Source organism: Cygnus olor, chromosome 2 (assembly GCF_009769625.2).
Source record: "Cygnus olor isolate bCygOlo1 chromosome 2, bCygOlo1.pri.v2, whole genome shotgun sequence".
NCBI classification, from domain to species: domain Eukaryota; kingdom Metazoa; phylum Chordata; class Aves; order Anseriformes; family Anatidae; genus Cygnus; species Cygnus olor.
In genome coordinates this window covers 124,551,852-124,575,754 of record NC_049170.1, presented here as the reverse complement: position 1 = coordinate 124,575,754, position 23,903 = coordinate 124,551,852, and the positions used below count along the sequence as shown (strand labels likewise).

The 23,903-nt window shown below is 40.3% G+C and overlaps 1 protein-coding gene across 2 annotated transcripts in view; it reads right to left on the bottom strand.

Annotated features, from left to right (window-relative positions):
* The window catches only part of LOC121064401 (serine/threonine-protein kinase Sgk3), a 29,408-nt gene extending 11,482 nt beyond the window's left edge, over positions 1-17,926 (bottom strand). The window contains exons 1-5 of one of the 2 annotated variants that reach the window (XM_040545809.1): positions 17,733-17,926; positions 13,471-13,554; positions 11,425-11,497; positions 8,552-8,627; positions 1,763-1,850 (exon numbers count right to left, since the gene is read on the bottom strand). In XM_040545809.1, the coding sequence (XP_040401743.1) occupies positions 1,763-1,850; positions 8,552-8,627; positions 11,425-11,497; positions 13,471-13,554; positions 17,733-17,810 (399 nt within the window). In that variant the 5' untranslated portion in view covers positions 17,811-17,926. Of the gene's footprint in view, positions 1-1,762; positions 1,851-8,551; positions 8,628-11,424; positions 11,498-13,470; positions 13,555-17,732 lie in introns of those variants that run through there. The other variant, XM_040545810.1, reaches the window with a different exon arrangement.
* Between the last annotated feature and the right edge of the window lie 5,977 nt (positions 17,927-23,903).

Sequence of the window (23,903 nt, the reverse complement as noted above, 5' to 3'; positions counted from 1 at the left end):
ATTTCTACACACATCATATTGCAGGATAAAGATAATAAAGTAGTCATGTGCAGATAGAAAGGACAAGATTAGGAATGAAAATTTAAGACTGTGTCAACAAGCGATGTGTTCCTCCTGGAGAGCCTAATCCCTTCTGTATTCGCTCTAGGAATACATTTTCTACCTTTTGTTCTAAATTCTCCAAGACCTTACCAATAAAATTATTTTTAAACCCCACTGTTTATGCGAGAGTCTAATTAAAGATGTAGTGCTTTAAAAAAAGAGTGCACATTCCCCCCACCAAGAAAAAACATTCCCAACCTTTCCCATCCTGACATTAAAGGTTAACTAACTAATTCCAGGAATGGTATGAGTCTTACCAGCACACACCCAGATGGGATTTGTAAATTACACAGACAAGAGGAAACCACCTTCGTTTAAGTAACTTTCTCCATTTTGTTTTTAAATAAAGAAGCAGTAGCAGTACCCTTAGCCTTATTTTGGATTTTATCAGAGAAAGATAAATCTCAAAGACAAGTTATCTGGAGATAGGCAAACAGGCATCACAAAATCAGCACTCCCACAGAAGCAGAGAATGCCCTGACCAGCAGCACTAGACGTGACTACTACACTAGTAAGAACCAACCACGCCATTGCACTAAACTATTTTTAAAGAGTACTATGTACATTTTAAGACTGGAAGGGAAGCTTGTTATTGTTCCTTGTTGTACAGCTACATCACTTACAGGAACTGTGAGACCATTAACTTTCTATCAAAGAGTATGGCCCAGGCCACTACACGTTAGCTCTCCTCCTATTTTGGAATTTGTTGTGATATGATACATCATGTATTTTCTATGGAAGCTTTCCACATTACTTAAAGTATCTTCCAAAAGAGGAGAAGAAAACTTGTCTTTTAAATTATAGTATTCTGCAACATTCTGCTGTATGCTCGCTGTGCTGTCAAGTACTTTAGGAAAAAAAAAAAGCAAAGACTGGCATCTTTGAAGTGAGACTTTCAGAAAACACACTGCACTGTACTACAGTAGATTCAGAAAGGCAACTCTTGCATTCTTTAAGAGGGACTGAATAAAAAGAGAAGTACTAAGGTCACAGCTATATGCCATGAAGTAAACCAGAGAAAACAAGGTCAATCATGGCACTTCTGCCTTCCTAGAAATACTCTTTTTTCAACCAGTGCTGTTTCTGGAGATTGTAAATCAACTTTCAGAGAATCCATCTAAATTGTACTTCTGTAGTAGCTCTTCTGACAAAAGAGGCTTGAGACCTCACACAGTGTTCAGTGTGAACTGAAATTAAATCCATCTTTGCTCCTGAGCGACTTCTAGAAAGACTGATTTTTTTTTTCCTCCAAGAGAATTACATTTCTCCCTCTCTTTAAAAACCAAAACAAACATAAAACAAACAAACAAACCCCACACAATTAAAAATTCAGTCTCCGCTGCTCCTTGCCAGATGTCCTTAGCAAGAATCTTTGAAGAGACTGAAAAGAACTGTGACAACTAAACTGTGACTAAATCCGAGTCTTTCACCCATAGCAAGTGGGAAAGAAGCAAGACAAAGCTAGCAATCATTCTAAATCTTCGCTGCAGTTCATATCTGACAGGAAAATATCTTACAGCCCACAGCAGAACAGTTTCATTTAGAAGAGCGGAGAGGAGATTTACTGCAAAACCAATTGGTAATTTTCAGTAAGCAATATACTTAAGATTGCTGTCGAGTAGCTAAAGTTTAGAAGACTGTTCTATGTCTGTTTTATTACCTTCTGATTACTCCTTTCATCTTCATCTTCTGATGGATCCGACTGGTGTTTGGGGTTATCCATCTGAAGGAACGCTCTGACGCCTGGGCTAGAAGCACAATTAGATGCATTAGGACACCAATAACCTGCACGATTTCAGCCAGAATCGTAGAAAAACAGTAATGGCTTCAACAGCAGTGGACCAAGAAGTTACTCATCACAAAGTTTTACGCTTCTGGTAATTAAGGACTGTATACAATAAATGTTTTTATAGCAACATAATTCAACTGCTGAGTATGTTACATAGAATAAGTTTTTCTACTCACAAAAATTTGACATGTGAAAGTACACGTATGTGAAGACTTCACGAGACAATGCTCTGTAGAGCTACATTAAAAATATTAGAAGAAAAAGCCGTATGTAAAGCATAAGTTCTAACTAGCCAGCAACCACAAAAAAACTTAAGTTCTTTCCAAAAAAATGAACAGTTAAAAGATCAATTTTAGTTTTCTAAAATTAATGAAGTAACACAACAGAATGAAATATTCAGTCTGTATCCCAAAGAGAGATGCATGTCCCAACAGGTACATGGTAGCAGTAATGTTCCCGTCCCCATCTGCTTTTAAGTGGAAGGTGGTGGTTTTGTAGTCTCAGTGTAAGCCAGCTGGGCACTAACAACAGTGCAATAAATCTTTCAAATTAATTGCAGGACCAAAATGCTATCCTTCCAAAGCTGGCAAGAGAGACTGAAAGCTTCCCATAGTACATAACGAGATGCAAAATTGGGGCAAAATAATTCCTAATTGGGTGTTGCTTCTGGCTCGCATACCACTTGAAGAGATGACATGAATCTTTCAAGTTCCTTCAGTTCACTACCATGATAACTCCAATACCAAAATCATGAACAAATCATCCGAGCAGCCAAGGATCAGGTTAGGAAAACTAAAGCTCTATTAGAATTAAATCTGGCCAGGGACATCAAAGGCAACAAGAAAGGCTTCTATAGGTGGGTCACTGATAAAAGGAAGACCAGGGAAATTGTGGGCTCTTTCTAGAAGGGAATAGACCTGTTTACCTGGGATATGGAGAAGGCTGAGGTACTCAATGACTCTTCTGCCTCAGTCTTCACCTGCAAGAGCTCCAGTCACATAGTCCAAGTCCCAGAAGACAAAGGCAGGGACTGGGAGAATGAAGAACCACCCACTGTAGGAGAAGATCAGGTTTGAGACCAGCTAAGGAACATGAAGGCGCACAAGTCCACAGGACTTGATGAGAGGCATCCGTGAGTCCTGAGGGAACTGGTAGACATAGTCACTAAGCCACTGTCCACCGTATTTGAGAAGTCATGGCAGTCTAATGAAGTTCCCACTGACCAGAAAAGGGGAAACATAACCCCCACGTTTGAAAAGGGAGAAAAGAAAGACCCAGGAAACTACAGGCCAGTCACTCTCACCTCTGTGCCCAGCAAGACCAAGGAGCAGATCCTCCTGGAAAATATGCTAAGGCACATGGAAAATAAGGAAGTGACTTGTGACATCCAACATGGCTTTACTAAGAGCAGATCATGCCTGACAAATTTGGTGGCCTTCTACAACAGGATCACAGAACTGGTGGATAGGGGAAGAGCAAGTGACATCATCTCCGTGGACTTGTGCCAAACATTTGACACTGTTCCACATCATCCTTGTCTCTGAACTGGACATACATGGATGTGAAAGATGGATCACTCAGCAGGTAAGAAATCAGCTGGATTGTTGCACTCAAGGAGTTGCGTGCAGTCAAGGGCTCAAAATGTCCAGGTGGAGATCAGTAACAAGTGGTGTTCCTCAGGGGTTGGTATTGGGACTGGCACTGTTTAATGCCTTTGTTGGTTTGCTGATGACACCAAGCTAAGTGGTGTGGTTGACACGTAGGAGGGAAGGGATGCCATCCAGAGGGACCTGGGCAGCCTTGAGAGGTGGGCCTTTGCAAACCTCATGAAGTTCAACAAGGCCAAGTGCAAGGTCCTGCAACTGGGCCAGGGCAATCCCAAGCACAAATACAGGCTGGGTGGAGAATGGATTGAGAGCAGCCCTGAGGAGAAGGACCTGGGGGTGCTGTTTGACAAGAAGCTCAACACAAGCCAGCAATGTGAGCTTGCAGCCCAGAAAGACAACCATATTCTGGGCTGCATCAAAAGAAGCATTGACCAGCAGGGTGAGGGAGGCGATTCTTCCCCTCTACTCTGCTCTTGTGACCCCACAGCATCCAGGTCTGGGGCCCCCAGCACAAGAAGGACATGGACCTATTAGAGCGAGTCCAGAAGAGGGCCACAAGGATGATCAGAGGGCTGGAGCACCTCTCCTATAAAGACAGGAGAGTTCCTATAGCAGCCTTCCAGTACCTAAAGGGGTCCTACAAGCAAACAGGAGAGAGACACTTTATTAGGGAGTGTAGTGATAGGACAAGGAGTAGTGGTTTTAAACTAAAAGAGGGTAGCTAAAACAGGTTGCCCAGAGAAGCTGTGGATGCCCCATCCCTGGAAGTGTTCAAGGCCAGGTTGGATGGGGCTTTGGGCAGCCTGGTAAAGTGGAACATGTCCCTGCCCTTGGCAGGGGGGTTGGAATTAGGTGATCTTTAAAGTACCTTCTGTCCCTAACCATTCTATGATTCACTAAAAGGTAGCTAGCTTATTCAGGAAGAAGCATTACCCAAATTTCAGAGGAAGTTTTTTGAGAAGCTCCCAGGACAGCCTCAGATAGAAAACTCTGCATGAGTCATTCAGTATGAACAACAACAAAAAAAATGGAGCTGCCCTTTCATCACTAATATATACAAAATAGGGTAGCTTTTATATCAGAAGCAGATATACTTTGCTCTTTTCCTTCTATTTCACCCTCCACACTTCCGTAAAGCAAGGATCAGAAGTGAGAGCTTAGCTGTTTTTGACATTTCTCCAGCTACTGTATTTCATATTAGCATTACTGAACCTAACTCGTGTCATAAATTACTTGAGGCTCACAGTCTCCATCGCTTACATTCTGTACTCCTAAACTCTGCATGAAATCTATTTCAGTTACCATTAGCCTTTCAGGTTAAAGTACAGCGACAAGATTGTTCATGCAATTTCACACTACTGTTTCAGCTTAATTTTTCCCATCTTACATGAACTCCACATTCTGATCTATTTCAGGGTATGTTTTGTATCCTCACTCCCCAGAATAGAAAAATCACCGTTGTTTGAAAATTGTAGTAATATTGACTCATCACACAATAACTGAAGTCTCAGAACTTCTGTATATTATAAAATGAAGAACAAAAAGTTAACATTTTTTTCACTAGACACAGAGTATCAAAACCTGACCTTAATTATCTTTCTGCATTAATTATGTTGGACAACTGGCTGATTAAGTAGAGCATGTTGTAATACATCTCAAATAGTTACTATAGTAACTTTGTCCACCAGTGAATTCAGAGCAGAAAAAAATAGTTCAGTGAAAGACCGCTGTACAGTCACAGAGTATTCAACAATTCTGCAGTATGTAGCAGCCAGAGGCATACCTGATCGTTGTTACACAATTCTCATCTGTAATTTTAGAAGTTGTGGAAGCATTGCAAAAAAGTAATGAATAAAATAAAGTCTAATGAACCAATTCCTTAGCCAAGACTGCAGCAGCATCATTAGCTCATGCTGTATTAATTCAAAGTATTTTAAAATACACTGAAACTGTTCCTAAAGTAACTTCACATATCCAATTAAAAGAGTTAAGAAAATAGTTTAGAAAGGTATGTTCAATATACATTGTATATTTACTACCAGAACGTTGTTTTTGTCTGGACTTATACACTGGACTAGGTAAATTTAGTTTATGGATCATCTCTGAAAATCCATGAAGGGGTCCCAAGCTCTGCCTAAATATGGTTCCTTCTAGTTCGTAAACACATGAACCCCCACAAAAATTGCGGATACACAATTCTGTATACACACAGAAACATGAACAAGCTCAAAAAGTTAAAATCTTTGGAACTAAATGGTAAAATTAATAAATATTAAGACCCTGTCAATAGCAAAGACATACTTTATCTAAATAATGGTGCCCAGCTACTCCCCCTTCTCTGCACACCTTTTTAAAAAATGCAAAACACTGCTTTCTTTCTTATACAAAAAAGATAGTCAAAAAGCCATGAAGTACAGGAAGATTTTAAAAGAACCAGACTACTGTAATGCAAGGTTTAACTTTACCCAACATGTATTGCAATCCCTTGAAATCCAGAGGTTCCATATTCATTTTTATATCCACCAGATTTTGACACCAGAAAATCTCGTCACTCTAATTCTCTTCTAGGGAACTAATACAGATACCTGCTTCTCACTTAAAGAACTGATAACTCATTTCCCCATAGAGGTTGCAGGGTATTGTTATCCTCAAGTTCTTCAAGTGTTATGCAAACGTACTCATTTTCATTAAGGAGCTACTTTGGTCTATTTAAAAATAACTATGGTACATCTTTAATGCATTCACTATTATACACTGGGATTCAAACATTTTCTTTGGACATTATCTTTTCAGTGAAGACCTACGTTTGAGGGGGAAAGCAGCTGAGTGATTTAGGTGATTCACAGTGTTCACAAGGAACAAATTCGCAGATCCTATCATTCATCTATGGGGAGGAAAGATCAGATCTCTATCCCTTACGACTTTTTTTTTTTGTGCGTGCTGTATCTGCATTCTACCCATGAGAGCAAGTTCTCCTACAAATACAGTTAACTGAGTAAATGCAGCTTGAAGTTGGTCCACCTAATTCCAAATTCACTCTAAGACAATGGTTCACCCAGCCTGGTATTCCACCTGACAGGGACTGCAGGAAAATCATCCAGCAGCCCTCACAGAGTCTCTGATCACTCTAATGCACTTCAGGTTTTTGTTGGGTTTATTATTGAGCAGAAATATTTGGGTTTGATACAATATTCAAAAACATGACTAATCCAAGAACAAAATTCACTGAAGGATAAAAAACCAAAAACATAAAGCTACATATCAGAAAATCATGTAAGCATTTCTATCTTGGACACACTGAACCTGACATTTGTGCTTTTCAATTGAGATGTTCAGGTGCCTTCCCTTCCAGAAAGAAGAAAGCATCACAAACAAACCTTAAGTTTTTTAGTGAAAGTTTACCCAAGCAAGACTTAAAATATGAACTCCCGATACTGGTTTTAATGCTTGAAGATTTAGTGGAAGGTGAGCTTTCTTAAACTTCTCTGAAAATGCACACACCCCCAAGTCTTCCTTGTACATTACTAACTTTCTATAAGTTATTTTACTTAATATCAAATTTACTGGCACATTGAAGCAAAACAGTTTAAGAAAGCATGTATACGGGCTTACTGTAAAAGACTCAATTGCCACATATTCTTTGAGCAGTTTCTAGCAGGCTGTACCAAAAAAATAAGGTTGTCATGTTTTGGTACTTCTTTACTGCTCATATTTATTGGCACATACGAAAAGACAACAGATTACGTAGCTATTAATATGATTTGCTGCAATGTGTGATGCATATAAAAAAGAAAAGGATGGCCTTCCATTTAGAGAACAAATCTAAAATGTTTTGAGATGAAATACTTGGTATTTGGAGAAACTGAAGACCAAATGAGAAGGGGTTGTGCTAAATTAAAAAAAAAAGTATCCGTTCCTAATTGAACAAAACAGATTAGCTTTCAACACATTATTTTACAGTGCTTTCTATTTTTTCCCAGAGAAGAACAATACTATGACCACAAAATTCACAGCATTTCCTTTAGTGGAAAACTATTTCACCATAAAGACTGTGTTTCAAAGTTTTTTCCACTTGTCACAAGGAATACATATACAAAGACTTTTTTTTCCTTCTTTTTCAAAAAGGAAAGGAAGTACATACGTCAACTTAATAGACATTAAATAGTTGGAAAATAAAATCTGACTGCATATTTCAAATATCTGACTGCATATTTCAAACTGCAGCAATATGCTCAGGTATTTTTTTCCTGTGGGAAAGGGACAGTTTCACAGGTTGTACTGATAGGCTAATTAAACAAAGCATATGCAATAAGGAAACTCAGTAACGCCAGACAGAGCTTTGCTGTTTTACGAGATCAAGCAATGTAGAAAGCTGCATGGCTTTAGTTTAAATTTATTAGGTTTAGATTTATACTGAAAGAAGTGTGGTTTACCCTCAAGATCAGTTTGCAAACACACCCCCAGATTTAACTGGAGCTATTTATGATGTACGACCATCTATCTCATCACTGTCCCACTGACAGAGGTCATCACGCCTGCAGTTCTTCTGCGAGAAGAGTCTACACAGAACCATAGTTGTGTGCTCTAAGGTGGTCAGTTTGGTTATCCCAAGCCACCTAAGGAAGCTGATTAAGCTACTCGATTGACATGCTTAAAAACAAGTTCTGGAGAATTGCTCTAACAAAAGGATGCAGGCAGTCACTCCTAGAAGAGCAACACAGCAGCAAGTGGTAGAGTTCTCAAATAGTATAAACAAGCATCCACCCTAGAGCAAGAGAGTTTATACTGGAACTTGCACCCCTGAAACTAAAACCAGTTCATTGCAAAACTTTATTTTTAGATTGGCTTTGAGAAAACAAAAACATTTTTTATTATTCTTCAGCCTCGAGATTTCTCTTCAAGAAGAGAGCCACCATATTAAAGATTATCTATTATACTTAAAAGCACTGAACAGGTAAAATAAATGTAGTAAGAAGTATTTAATTTGCAATTTTGTATTTGACATCTCATGTCCTTTAAATAGTCCTTATAAAACAGAAATGAAACTACTTACTGGTTGCATAGCTCTGGCTGTCTAACTAAGTTTTGAATGAATTCATTCAGTCCTGCTCTTCTCTGTTTAATAAAATCTGAAAAAAAGATTTATTAGGAATGATCAGTGAGATCATGAAAAAGACTTGTTTTCCAGTTTAATTTTTCCTTTTGAGGACTTAAATGTATAGCAGTTAAAAAGAACAAATGAAAATCACATGCTTAAAAATGTTCAGGTGAGGTGAGAGAACAAATTTCAGTTTATCTGTAACACTACCTTAAAATGTAGTAAGACAGGTGGATTAAACATGAACTGAAGTGCTCCAAGAGCAACGTGCAACCACAGTGGGCTAACCTGTGCAGCCTCCATTGCATGGATGAGCCCTTCAGGTCCTAATTTCACTCAGAAAAAAAGCCAGAGGCAAAACTTGACCTCAATTGCACAAGTTTTTACACAAACAGTCCCACTGAGCAGCATATTTCCATAATAAAGGTATGGCAGTGGAAAAGTTGCACAATCAGCCAGCCAGCAGGCACTCAGATGTTACCATGATAGATATTTAAGTAAAAATACATCTCTTTCCATATTGGACATCACCTCTAACTTTAAAATAAAAAAAAAATACATAAATTATCAGAATCTTCAACCTCAGACAAAGCTTAAAACATGCAACTCTTTAAGCAATACGGAAAGATACATGAGGGACTTGAAATAGGAAAATAACGAGAAAGCATCGAACAGAAAAATCTCATCTTTCACTGCTCGTGTCAACTACAAATACTTCAAATACTTATTCCACAAACATTAATTTGTGTACTAACTTTTAAGGTATTCCAATGACTGCCATAAGCAGGTTCCTGATAACTTACAATTTTCAAGTCCCCCCCTCCCCCAAATATAAAGAAAAATGTTCATGTTTTTTCAGGAATATAATCCCTAAATCCCTGCTAGGTTATTAAATAATGCCCAGAAGGAGGTAAATTTGCATAAAGATTTTACCTAAGTCACCAACATCTACACCAGCTATTTCAGCATGGTAGATGTAGAATGCAATCTCCACTCTAAGCCTACAAACCTATCCATGTTGTTGAAGAAAAAACATCCGCACCACATCAGCTGAAATGTATGCTGTAATTTCCTACTTCTGTATTTTGACTGGTTCCTATGATTTCCTTCTGTCCTGTTTTTAAAGTTAAAATGGAATTAATTTTGAAATAACCCAAGTGACAAGAAAAACAGTGTTTAAATGATAATGTACATTATAACAGTATTTTAAGTAGATTTTGGGAAAGGGATATTTCAATTTCACTCTGCTATGCTTATGACTACAATACACTACTACAATACTGCATACTCAAGTTGCACATTAAAGAATGGACTGACAAAATTAAAATACTTTTCCAAAAATCTGTAAAATGTGACTTATTTCAGAAGTCATCAGAAACCTTATATGAAAGCTTTAGTAAATCAGTTTTAAGATAAAGAATTATTTAAGTGTGTATCGCCCTGCCCTGCAGCAAGAAAAATCTTAAGAACTATTTATTTTCTCATGCTTCAAGAATTTCAGGATAGCCCTCAGAAATTGAAAACAAGACTGAGAACTATGTTTTACAAATATGGTTTTATTAAAGTTTTATTCCCTCCATTCCCATTTAAAATCCCATTTTCTAAATTTCAGTCCAAGAAACCTCACTGTATATCTGGCTGTACAGAAGGCCAGGCTGCGTGACATTAATAGGTCTTCAGCCAGTTCTGAAAGTCCCTAGTTTGGATAAAAGAAACCAAAATAAAGCAAGAAGTCCCTGTAGACACAATACATGTAGAACTTTTGGACGCCCTTTACATTTTTATCAGAAGCAGCCATTGGAGGAAGGCAACATGAAAAGGAAGCTTCATGTCAGGTTCCAGATAATTAACTGTAGCTGCTAAAAATTAAGATGTTTGAAAGAACTCTTAAAAAATCCAAACACACACCAAGAAGGTCAACACTTTTATATCTACTTGTACTTGAAGCACATCCCAAGAAGGTCAGTAACTTTGAATCCACTCAAACTTCAGCAAAGAAGAATAGGAAAGCTTTAAATAGGTGCATGAGGAGGTGAAACTACCAACTCAGATGGATCACATCAACAAGCCAGGGGAGGGAGGGAATTTCCCAATGACCCTCAGCAAAATCCTTAAGTAAAGAGGGTCTGAACGATGAGTATAAACACTCAGAGCAAAGACCTAGACTGCTCATTAGCCTTTGTATTTATTCATCCACAGTGCCACTTATGTTGATTAGATGCACTTTTAGGAATGATTTTCCATTAACATTTTGATGCAGGCAGGGCAAGCTTAATTGGGACCTATCACTCCTAACTGGATCACACCATCATCTCATCAGACAGGCTTCCATAAGCGCAACAACAACAGGAAAAGGTTCGTTTTCGTCTGAACTGTCCAAGGAAGCACATTTAGATACAAAGCTCTAAAGCCTTCAAGGACAAATCCCTTAGTTATTTATTTTTTAGGGGGAAAAGAGTCACGCAAAGTAGATTAAAATTTAATAGGCATCTGTTTAGAAGAGTCTGTGATTTGGCTTTTGCTCTTATATAAGGGAGATTACAAGCGACAATTCAGAATCTCTCACAATCCAGAACATGGGACAGTTTGGAAGAGCTGGAGCACTCAGTACAAGAAGTATCAGGCCACCAAGCAATAGTTTGTTCAAGATCAGAAGGCAGAATACCTACCTACGCTAGCTCCTGTTCTTTACTGAAGTATGACTAACCTTTGGTTTAGTCATTGGTTTGAGGATTGCTGTAATACTCATCTAAGATAGCTTCTTGTAGGCTGCAACAAATCAAGTCTAAAATGAAGACATTGACAAAACAAGTAACAAGATAACTTACCGGGATCAAAATTATCTCCGAATATTCTTTTAGCTGGAATCTTCAGGTTCATAGTTGGAAATTGCTTCTTTAGCTGAAAATAAAACATGTACAATTGAACTGTGCTTAGACATCAAGTATCTAGAAATAATTGCATTTTGTCTGATTTCTGAGGAACGGTTTGAACACCTGATTATTAGTAATTCTGCTCTCCTTTTCCCATATGCTTGGGAAAAAAACAACTTGCACTCAGCTTGTTTGTGCTAGTCACACCCTTTTAAATCCATACGGCAGCTCACTTTAGAAAGCTATGGACTGTCTTCTTGCAGTGTTATCAAAATGGCTTTCCACTTGTCCCAGATTAAAAAAACGTAGGCTAGAATTTCCATGTTGGTTTTATTCTCCTTGTTTCTTCCTCCATCAATTTTCTTTCTCTCTTGGGTGTTCCCTGTCCCTCCTTTCTTTTTCCTTTTTTTTTTTTTTTTATTTTCTTGCCTCTGTATGCTACATATGTATGCATGTATGCTTTTTTATGTATAAAAGTCACAGGTGGTCTACCCCAAGTCAAAACTGCAAACAGGTGCACAACCTATGCTTTATGATACTGCATTTGATAATTGAATTACATTCTGTACTGATAAACTGATCAGATCATGCACAACATCATTGAATTTCACCAAAAAAATCTGATGTGAGCTGAGCCAAGCCAAGCCTTGATCATATTCACTTCATCTTCAGGTACTCCCAGGAAGAGCAAATCTTATTCTCCCATCCTCTTTTAAGAAAGTAGATTTCTAGTACAGTAGCTGGCAGCTGTTCTTCCCTTGCAAACATCTGTATCTCTTCCAGTTAGCAATACAAGTTATTTTTGATGTTTTACACTGTAAAACTAGAATGTAAAAATAGGAACTAGATGCTTCCCCATGACCTCCATTTCTACATGCATTAGAAAGACCAGCACTGAACGAACTTCAGCAGAGCAACGACAATCTGAACAGAGAAGAAGGAAGGGAGTGTAGCAACAGGAACAGGATCATTGAAATGTCTTACCAAAGGGAACGGGATCACCAAAACACACTCTAGAGGCACTGAAAAGGGGATGCTTTGTTTGCACATCACTTTCAAGTCTACCCCAAGATACAGGCAAAGCATGGCACGCTGTACCCAGGATGACTTCAGCTCAGACCTTAAGACAGCACCAAGCTGATTGCCTGCATTTGGATACCACTGCCAAATGTAAATCCATGTACAGTGAGGAAGGGGGAAGAAAGACTGACTACTTCTGATAAGGGCAATGGAAGGGAAACTGAAGCACCGTTAAGCAGTTGGTATCATCTTTCCTTACAGAGATCACAGAGAATTATTTCTTCATTTATTAAAGCAAAAATTGCAGGCTCCAAACACGAAGAACTAGAGATCAGTACTGACACAGGACAGGTAACAGACTGCACAGCTGAGGAAGTATTTGCTGTACCTACCCACTACATAAACAGGGCAAAATCCTCTCCTAGCAATGAGTCAAAGAAATCGTCATTCAGTTGCTGAAGAGGCCTCTTTCATTTGGACCACCACCACCGAATTTGGCTATGAAAATACAGGTAGCAATTGCTCTGACTGACTTCATGACTGACTTTGTATTAAGACAAAAGGTTGCTTTCAGTCCTTCATTGCTTTCAGTCCTTCAAAGTAAAACGCCTACTTGAAGAGAAATTAATCTAGCTAGATAGTTCAAGTTTCGCTGTGATTTTTACCATCACAAACACACACTTCATGTGCTTTGACAACCTGTAAATTGGAATTACTACACAACGATCTCCTCACTCACAATGATCCCAAACAACAACAAAAAGCAGTGACCAAAGAGCCAATTTTCAGTTTAAAATTCAAACAAACCAAAGTTTAAAGAAAATTACAGCGTGGGTTTTTTTTTTTTTTAAACAGGCCTCCATGGTTATTGAATGTTGACTTGAACTCCTCGATGAGGAAATTAACTCGAGCCGTAACACTGCAAACAAGTGTTACCCTGTGCTATCCTGGCACGATGCCATAAGCCTGCCTTTTGCTTACCGTATTGTAGAGCTTATCAAACTCCGCATACCGTCTGAGGACGAACCATTCATTTCTGCCAACCGAGACCAACACTTTGTAAACCTGCAGTAACACAAGGATGAAGTTATCGCCAATAGCAAAGTTTAGAAAAAACTCCCACGTTTAATCCTTAGGTGAAAGTCAGGCCAGCTTGTTAAGTTTATAGTGTATACATAGGTGAACAATTATGTTTTTCTGACAACAAAGGCATAAACAGCAATGCAAAGGATTAAAAGAACAATCAAAAGCGCCTTGCCTTTTACAGAGATAGCTTTTGATTAGCTGGTGCTTGAATAAATTAAAGAAAAAGCAAAGCTGATTTCATTGAGTTTGATAAATTCGTTCATATCCAACAGGATTTGCTAGGGAATGTGTTAACACCTTGATAATTCATAATGAATGCCACCGTTAAGGAAGGAAAACATTTAAAAGCTGCAGATTGCCTTCACCAAAACCTAGGGAGCAAGCACATATGGAAGACAGGTATATGGAGAACAACAACTCGCAACATCTTGAATGTATATTATAGTCAGGATCCTGACAGAATGCTGAGGACTTAGAACGATTTGGGCTGGATTTAGAGTTGTCTACGATGCTATGAATTGTTCAGGGGGAAAAACGTGCTGTGGCTGACATACAGGGCAGGTTACGTAATGCAGTTTTGGGATCAAGGGAGGAGTAGCTGGAACCTGCTGCACAGTTGTGGACATTCAAACCCGTGGTAGCAGAGGACTCCAGTAACCAGGCAGACTGTGGATCCGGGGCTTTGTAAACCTGGTTGATGGATGAGCGTCCGTGCTGACTTCTCCTATCTCTCATCAACACCTTTCCTCTTATGCAACCTGTTGAACTCCCTTCCCTATCTTCTTGTGCTTCCAGAAAGGGTCTGTCTCTTTCTTCAGGGGAGAAGATGGAGACGGCAAGTAAACAAGTACAGAAGGCTGCTAATTCCTGATTTAGAAAGCTGGGAATGCCCCAGCAACAGCAGCTCACCCCTCTCCTTTCAGCTCCCTTAGTCGAAGCGGCAGACACCACCATCAGTTCCTTAGCCTGAGATCTGTATTCATGCAGATTAGCTTCTCAAATAAGCTGCCCTCAGTCTTCCCTGGGGAACACAGGAAGCTGGATGGAAGCATCCACTTGGGTGATGATGAGACTCTGCTTGGATAACTAGCTCTCTCTCATACTGTTAAACATGCTTTAGCATAAAGCCTAGCTATGCACCTTTCTAGAGCCTCCCTAGTTTGTTAACAGCGAAAGTTTCAGCACAAGTTTCAGCTGCAAAACAAGACTGAGATACTGTGCTTATTGCTTATACAGCAATCATGTCCCGCAAATAATGCTCACACAAAATCACCACTCCCTGTGACTGCACGGCAGATCAATGCAAACCAACTTGAGCAGCAAGCCATGGACATAATTTTAAATTAGCAGGGCAAAATGCAGAGATGAGCGTAACTTCAGACGCAAGATGATATCCCCCCAGCTGGCAACCTCAAAATTAAAGCTGTTTTGTTCTTGCAGCAGCTAGCTGTAAGAACAATGACTCAGACAGTATGGGAGAGCGTAAAGACAGAAGAACCGTAAGAGGTGAACCCAGCTCACACCATCACCTAAACTCCTGCATGCCCAGCTAAAGAAAAACCCCAAGTTCAACAGATATAAAAGCACTGAACATCATGAACACATATGGCATCAGACATATTAAGATTTCTTAGTGTGTCCGTATGTGATAGTAGAAGACAAGAGGACAGGTCAGAAGACAAGATTAAGCCTCAGACATTAAACAGCACAGGCATAAAAGCAAGAAATCCAAAACACAGCTGTTTCATCAACACAGGGAAAAGAAAGCAGGCCGCTATAAAGCAGGACCGAACAGCAATTAATATAGCCTAGTATAGTCCAAAACAAGCAAATATTTTTTGTCCTCCCCCTTTTTATTAAAAAAAAAAAAAGACAGTGAATGTTGAATCTTTAGAAAAAGGCAGGACAGTGATCTGGATTGGATATACAAAGAAGCTGGCTACCAGGAATTAAGTGGAAGCAAAAAAGCTTCCTGGTCAGAAAACCTAAAAAATTCAAACATGAAATTATTATTAGTCAAAATATGTATATATGTTGGTAATAAATATATCAACTGCAGGTAGAATTTAATAAAAACAAATGAAATGTTCAATAAAAGGTTATGAAGATGCTCAGGAGGAACTAAGAGCTCATTTCAAAAAGACAAAACTGAAAAGCTTGACTTATCAGAATAACAAGTACACAGACACGTGTTGTTTTTAAAAACGCTTCAGCATGGCAAGTGTGAGAAAAAAAAGAAGAGCTAGTAGACACTAAGTTGCATATATTTATGTTGTTTCTGTGCCAACATCAAGTGAACCACAGTAAGGTTTGAGCTAGAATTCCTAAAATCTCACTGGTCTCAACAGAAGTTATAATAGTTTCACAGTAGACACATCAGTGATATATACCGTAAGTGATATTAAGGTAAAGCTTATACAAAGTGGTCACCTGAAGTCTTGATCTTTTTAACGTTTTCTTTCACCCTGAGGCTTTTATTGCTGTTTATAGAGATTGAACTAACACTGCCATCAGAAACAGACAGCTATGACCTACCACAAATTTGTTAAGAACAAAGTGTTCACCCCACCCTTCTCTCTCACTGCTGTCCAAAAGCAGTACTGACAGGCTCCACTCATTATAGCGCAGCTACAAAAGAGGAGACAAAGCAAAAGCACTCTCAGACATTTTGGAATTCACAGTTCCTGCCACAACGTTCAGCATTACCCTCACTACTGTCATCAAATCGTAAAATACATGTGATAACAGTCAAAAGCTTGGTTGTGAGAAGTGGCTCTTGTCAAGCTGCTTGATGCAGAAAGCAGAGAATGCTAAGACAAGGCATACCTCCACACAGCCAGCATGGATTCCTCTTTACCCCCCCACCTCTCTACATTCTGAAGTTTCCTACCATTGCTGGTAGAGCTTTCTGAAGGGCATGCCCGGAGAAATCGCCTTGAAGTAGCTAAGGTTGTCACACCCCTTAAAATGACCTGGGCATCTAAACACTAGTAATGTGCCACAAATGTACCACACTGACACATTTTAACAGCAGGACTGCCAGCACTGAGGCAATAAAACAAGCCTGTTTTGCTGAAGTTTAGACTTTTATCAAGTTTTTCTTGCTCATTTGAGTTTCCCACACATGCAGCAAAGTTCTCTTTTGCTTGTTCCTTTTACTAGCACGCTCCTGCCTCCAATTACATCTTGATAAACCCGAATCAAATATCACTCTTCTCTGAAAGGAGGGGAAGAGGATAGACACAGATAAATAACTACGTAAATCTTTGTTTTGCTGTATTCTTCAGGCAGCAATTCAGCCTAAGTTTGTTTACATTCCACTTCTGAAGAGTGACTAATTCAGAGAGAGACAGACAGAGAGAGAGCAGGCTCAGAGGAAGTTTCACAAGAGCAATGAAGCAGTTTGAGCTTTTTAAAGGAAGAACTATTAAGCTGTCTTTATACACTAACATAAAGAAGTGCAAAACTAAAATCCACCCTGCACTCCTTTATTTTTCAGTCTGCAATGCAGAGAGTTTCCCCACCGAATGGTATGACCACTTCCAGAAAGAAAGTCAAACTGGGAGACCAAAAAAGGAAGAAAGGGAGGGGAATGACAGGGGTGGAAATGGGAACAGGATAGGAAAAAACTCATAGGCATTAGAATCAGGAAAACAGGAAGGAAGACTGAAAAAAGGTCTTTCATGAATGTGATATTTTACTTTTTTTTTCTTTTACAAAAAATAAAAGCATAATAGGATACCTATATGGGGGGAAAAAGGCCATTTCAAAAACATTTTATTCCTTTAGAAAAATGTTTTTCTTAAAAATAATCATGTAGGATGCCAAATCTTAATTTGATTTGGTACTAAAATGTTAAACCCGCATTTGAACACTTCCATATTTTTATGTGAAAACGCTGCTATTTGGGGGTGGGAAGTGGAGTATCAGAGATTTGCAAAGCCAAATTCTTTTTGCAGAAAGCAGAGTTAAACACTGTAAAACATTCACAACCTCTCACACTGGACTATGGCCAGTGCTCAGAAGAGCAAGTGAACGGATTTCTGTAAGCCTGTTGAAAATAACAATCAACTCACTACTTAAACCAAGAAAGTAGCACTTCTAAGTGTTAATAACCTATGCATTTGCCTACAGTGCTTACGCTTGTCTATACTTACAGTAAATCTTTTCTTCTTCTCTCTGTGTTCATCAGAGCTGGGAATGCTAACGCTTGGGCAGCTTTCTTTGAGATCCATTGTACGTGTTCTTTTGACAAGTTTGTTACAGGACCGCGCTTCGGGTGCTGCGATCAGAAGGTAACTTCAGCGGTGCCGATCCAAGATACGCCGCTCTTCTTGAGAAAATTTGAATTCCATCATGTAATCCTGAGGTGAACAGAAAAAGGAAAACTGAGGGGAGGAGCACTTAACTGACTGTGCTAAAACCCGTGTGACACAGACTTTTCCTCACAGGAAAGACACTTTACTATGTATATATACAGATATAAACGTTACAATTTAGTAAACTTTCCTGCCTGTGGTCCTTTGGCAGCTCACTGAAATCACTCACGTTCGCCGAGGACACGAGTACACCCCAGAAGCATCGCGCTGTGTAGACATTCTGGAAACAGACCGAGTCCATACAGACAGTACTTTGAAAGAATAAAGATAGACCATGGATAAATACTTCCAAAAAAAAAAAAACGATCACATATCAGCTGAGAAAAGCCAGTAACATGTATGTTCGGAAGGGTTTACTTCAAAACAAGTACTTCCAACTGCACAAGTCTGAACCAGAGGGCATTTCAGATTTGCCAGAACATGCCGAGTGTGTTTAATTATCACATCAGAGATCAAAGACGACATAAGAAATTTTTCTTTCATGTGAATTTCAGAGAGGGACACAGGCACCTTGTGTCCATCTGCGCGTCCACCCCCCTACCTGGCATACTTTGTGCTTAGCACGACAGAAAGGTTGTCCACTCCTGTCTCAAGTTAGCTTCCTTGCAGAACTTGAGGAAGGCAAAAGCCCAGAGGATAAAGCCATCAGTAAGACGGCGTACTTTACTCCTCCTCAGTGAATGAGAGGGCATCTCATTAAGGTGTTCTCCACACCTTTACTCAGCACAAACCCAGTGTCTACCAGACTGCTGCAAGTAACAGGAACTTCAGTACTGCCTAAAAACACTGGGCATTCACACTAAATGCCTTCAGCTCCCTGTTCAGGCCTGCACAGCCAGCTGCAGAGTTTTAGTGAATGTAGAACATCGTGAGTCTGACCAAGTTACAAACATGAGAAATTCAGTTGTTGTTGTTTTGGTTTTGTAGAAAGAGGAGACCTCTGTTCTCTCCAAAACACCCAGAGGAAAAAGGAGGGCCCCGTTCAACATTTAACTCCCTGTTTTCTTAAACCAGGGAAGTATTAAACTGGACCGCATATTTCATATCATGGATTTCCAAAAAGCACAAACTAATATGATGTAATTCTGCTGTTAGAGAGACACCCATATTTATGTTGGCAAGCAGGCTAAAGCCCCTGGAATCCAGGGAAAAGATGTTCTTGATACCCAGCTAATCTCAGTCAGTCACCTATTTTTCTTCTTCCCAAAAGCCAGATCATCTCCCTGATGCAAACTTCCATGTTATTATTCCTCCTGCGGTCATTAAAAAATACTTAATTTTTAAAAACCTACGTGGTGACTTTAAACAAGGAGCGTTTGAAACTCCTGTAATCACAGCTGAGTAACAGAACAGCCAGACTGCAACAGATCCAGAGAATGGCTTTGCTACATTTGCACTCCCCTGAATTGGGCTGTTCCCTACTTCACTGATTAGGCAACCACAGGCGTGAGCATCTTTTTCCTTCCCCTTTTAATTTGACTACACCACACTTAATCCAAGCCAGTTACACAGACCTAGAGTTTCAAACTGGTTCCTCTATTCCTTTGACAAGCCACTGTTTAAAAAAAGCCTTATTACAACAAGGCCCTTTTTACACTGACATTTCCTTAAGGCTGTTCTTCACCCATTCCCACGCACTAAAATTAAGATCTAAAAAGTTAACCGTGCCCTTCTCCACCTTAAGAGGCCCACGAAAATAGTCCATGTGCACTGCTTTCAGTGTTTCACTCAGCTTACACTTTGCTGAGATACAGCGATCTGAGATACTTCAGATACAGCGTCAGGAACTGAAAACAAGCCCCATCTTCCTGCTCATCACGTTAAAAAAATAAAATAAATCAGTAAAGCTTTAAAAAGAATGAGATGTTTCCTGACTAATATCACTCACCATCCTTCTCCTCTTTTCAATTGCCATTCATTACAGAGGTTGCTAACATGCTTGCAGTCATTCTCACACTTCTCTCCTCCCTTTCACTTTTGATCCTTGGTGCCATAGCCTTAAATACTGTTAGAGCAGTACGGATTAAAGGCTGTAGTGCAAAATATATCAATTGGAAGAACGAGTTTTATTCCAGATCTGAAGCTGAAAGTTCTAGGGAAAACAAAAGGAGGAAGTGTCACCCAGATTAATTCAGGAAAAGTTTATTCATCTTACTGGAGGAGGAACAGAAAAAAAAGGAATCAATCACCCGAAACGCTGAAACTGCGATGCTCGTGTTTCTTTCCTTAAGCCGCCTGGAAGCTCACTGGCTGCGATTATTTTCCTTCCCTGAGGCATCTCCTCTGAGCTGTGCCCGGGTCACCAACACGACGCCGAGCTGGCACGCTGGGAAGAAATGCATCACCGGCACCAGCAGTTTGGCCACTGCGCTCCAGTGGCTCACAGCCTTCTTTCAACTTCTATTCACCACGAGCATATTAGCTCTCAAGGGCTTCTACCTGCACTACAGACCTGCCTGTACAACCAGGGATGGATTTGCCTCAATCTTTGCCACGCGGTAGTTTTGGAACATAGCTGCAGTGTCGGCAGCAGGTAAAGCCACTGCTGCTGTGGTAACTACACCAAGTAGTGATGAGAAGCAAAGGGATGAGACGCATTTTTATATGTAGCTTCGAATGTGTAAACTGTGGTGTCTTGTGGGTTGCCAGATACGAGTGAATTTAATAGATGCTGTCAGCTGTGAAGTCTCTGCCTCTGGTTATAGCTTTTCTTGTAACTAAGAGCAAGTAAACCCTGGCCTCCACTTGGTAACAAGCAGAGAGGAAGAGGAGCTTTTAGAGAACAGATTCTAAAATAAACATCCCTTAAATCTTACTTGGGCACTAGTGAAAGAGCACGTAGATAACATGAGACATTACCACTGAGACCAGTGGCGTTAGAAGCAGTTGTGACTAGCTAAAACCTTCAAGTCACTGCAGTATGAGAGATCTGGGACAGGGGAAGGCACGGTCGAATACGTTAGGGAAGAACAGAAGTCACAAACGCATCCCCCTGGCAAAGTTAAGCCTATCAAACAGCTCCACTGTCCAGTCCCTCCCCGGCGGCTGTCAAAAAGCAGACAGTATTTTCCCTGCTTCCTGCAGGAAGCCACAACGTCGAATTTCGGGCTGAGTCCTGCCTCTGGTGAAGCGAGAGCAGAGCAGTACAGACCTGACACCATGAGAACAGACACAGACCTACTGTGCTCACAAACGCAGAACCTACTGAACGCCTCGCTATAAGGTATTTTGTGTAATCTCCTAATGGTTACACGTAACAGGCAAACGCTATCTGGGATATCTGGCAACCTCCTTTCTACATAAACTTAAAAAAAAAATCAGGAAACATTTCTGAAGTATAATCAGATACTTTGTTCTGTGCTAGACCGTTTTTTCTTTTTCTTTTTTTAAAGCAATAACAGCCTGAAGATGCTACCACTGTATAACCAAAGACCCTTGTCCTGTGTGCTAGTGAGTCAGCCTCTCCCAAGACTACGCTTGGAAGCTACGTACTCACCTGCTGCCTTCACAGCAGTAGCCAAATTGCCTTAAAAGCCTCTGACTAAGGCCAGAACAAATCAGCTACCATATTCACCTCTTGTGAGTAACAGAAGGGAAGCGGAGAGAACAGTCCAAAAGCCAGTCACCCAGCAAGCCTATCTGAAGGCTCACCGGGATCCGTACTCACCTACCAGAACAGAACAGGCATTTCCCCTACGCACTCCTAATCCACCTGGAAAAACTTACTCTGGGACTGAGTCACAAGTGAGAACAGCTGCTGGAAACCCCACCTGAATGCAATTCCAGCTACAGAAGGAACTTACACATACAGAAGCCAGAGTAAGAAATGGGAGGCAGGCCTATTATTTGCTATAAACATTACTTTACGCCCTCTTACTTTAGGGAGGGTATCAGCCTTGGTACACTTTTCAACGCTTTCCCCAGCCTTCTCCACAAATACCCTGACAATGACTCAACATATCGCTGGACATGACATTTTTCGAGAAAGCCTACGAGGTCAACTTGTTCTCCGCTGCTGTGTGACAGAAGGGAGCGTCGCGCTCACTTGTTACCAGACCAGCAGCTGCCACGCAGGAAGCGGGAGGCGAGCTATCCAGAACCCAATGCAGAAGGACCAGGCGAGGACAGCCAGGGGCTGCAGAAGTCCCAGGCTTCAGGAAGAAGAGTCAAAAGCAAAGCGCAGATCACTGATCTGGAGAGAGGTGGGTGGCCAGAAGCCGTCGAGTAATTAGGCTCTGAAGAAAACAGGCTTCACCTAGGCCACCCTTTCGCACACCACATATGTACCATTTTAAAATGAGAACACTCAGACACCAGTGCAGACCTCTAGAAATAGCAGAGGCGAAGAAAAAGGAGAACAATAACCAAAACACTCCGGCCAGTCCCTGTCTTATCTCCCAACACCCTTTTAAATATAATCTGAGAATAGAACTGAGAAGAATTCAGCCGTTAATATAAAGGAAAGGAAGGCTGCTCCCTGTTTATACACCACGCACTACCTTGCTTTTTTGGAAATCTTTAGTAGCACCACCACAGAAAGCAAACCACCACTCCGCAGCAACGTGGGCAAAGTCCAATTCAACTGCTGCTTTCTACGTGTAGAAAAAAAACAACAGGTAAAGTGAAAACAACCCAGGGAAAAAAAGAAGTAACTTTTTTTTTTTTTTGGGTCTCTATTACTTCCCACGATCCTACTGCACAGCAGAAACAACCCTTTCTCCCTGCCCCACCTCCCAAATTAAGCTCCATTAAGTTCCTGTAACTGGCATGTAACGAGATTCAGGGCTCGGACTGGAACCATTTACATTCCTGTTTATTATTATTACATGACAGAATACAGGCTCTTTGCTGTGGTAAGCAATCCCCGAGTCATAAAACGGTTCTTAAGAACAACTACTGCCAATAAAAGATGTCTGTCTTTTAATCCTGAGCATAGGTGTCTAATAAATCCATTTTTAGCCGTTGTCTAATGTATCTGGAAAGGTCACTGTGTCTCAGGTGGTATGGCTTACTTAAATAGCAGATCAAATGAAAATCAAGTTTGCATTACACATGCTACCTGCACGTCCCTGGCACGCTTCTGCCTTCCTATACACAGGGTCCGATTGAAGTTAAACGCAGATGCCCAGGGACAGCACAGAGCAGGAGTTGTAGCACCAGCACCGCGAGCTCCTTTCCAGAGGTCATGCACAGAACAGATACCAGCCACTTGCAGCATATTCAGTTCTACATAAGAGGGCAGTCAGGCTTCAGTAAACACAATGCAAATAATCCCAGCCTCATTTTGCCCCTCTCGCAGAAGATTAAGATAGAGAAACCCAAATTTCAATTCCAGATGTACTGCCTGTTTATTTATTTTTTACATGACCTTGAACAATAGTCACCAACTGTTCTCCCTGTTTCACTACATAAATAGATCTGATTCTCCTTTAAGATCAATGTTGTTATTAGTCCATCGAGCATGGGGAAATTTCCTGGATTTTCTGTACTGTCATTGACAAAGAATCCGCAGAGCAGAATACATCAGGATTTAAAAATAATCAAGTACGTAAATCCAAGCTACAGTTCACAACCCAGAAAACACTTTTGAGGTCTGCGCTGTACAGAAGTCATAGCTGCCTAGAACCACAGAGCTGTTGGACAGTGAAAAGGCAATGATGTAAATATCAGAATAATAAAAGACAAGTAAGAGAAAGAGCTTTTAGCAATATCCAAATTACACGCCCAGCTCACCACCGCTGGACTCCTCGTGTTACACCAGGGCAACTACTTCTAGTATTTTACACCCCTTTTGCAAGGACAGCTTACTTATTCCTATAGGTAAGTATACACATGGACCTGTTGTATTTTGGAGCTGCACAGAGAATACAAAGACGTTCTAATTCAATAAATGCAGGGATTCAGAGAACATTTGTTTATGCATGTGTAACAGCTTGGTGCAATAACATC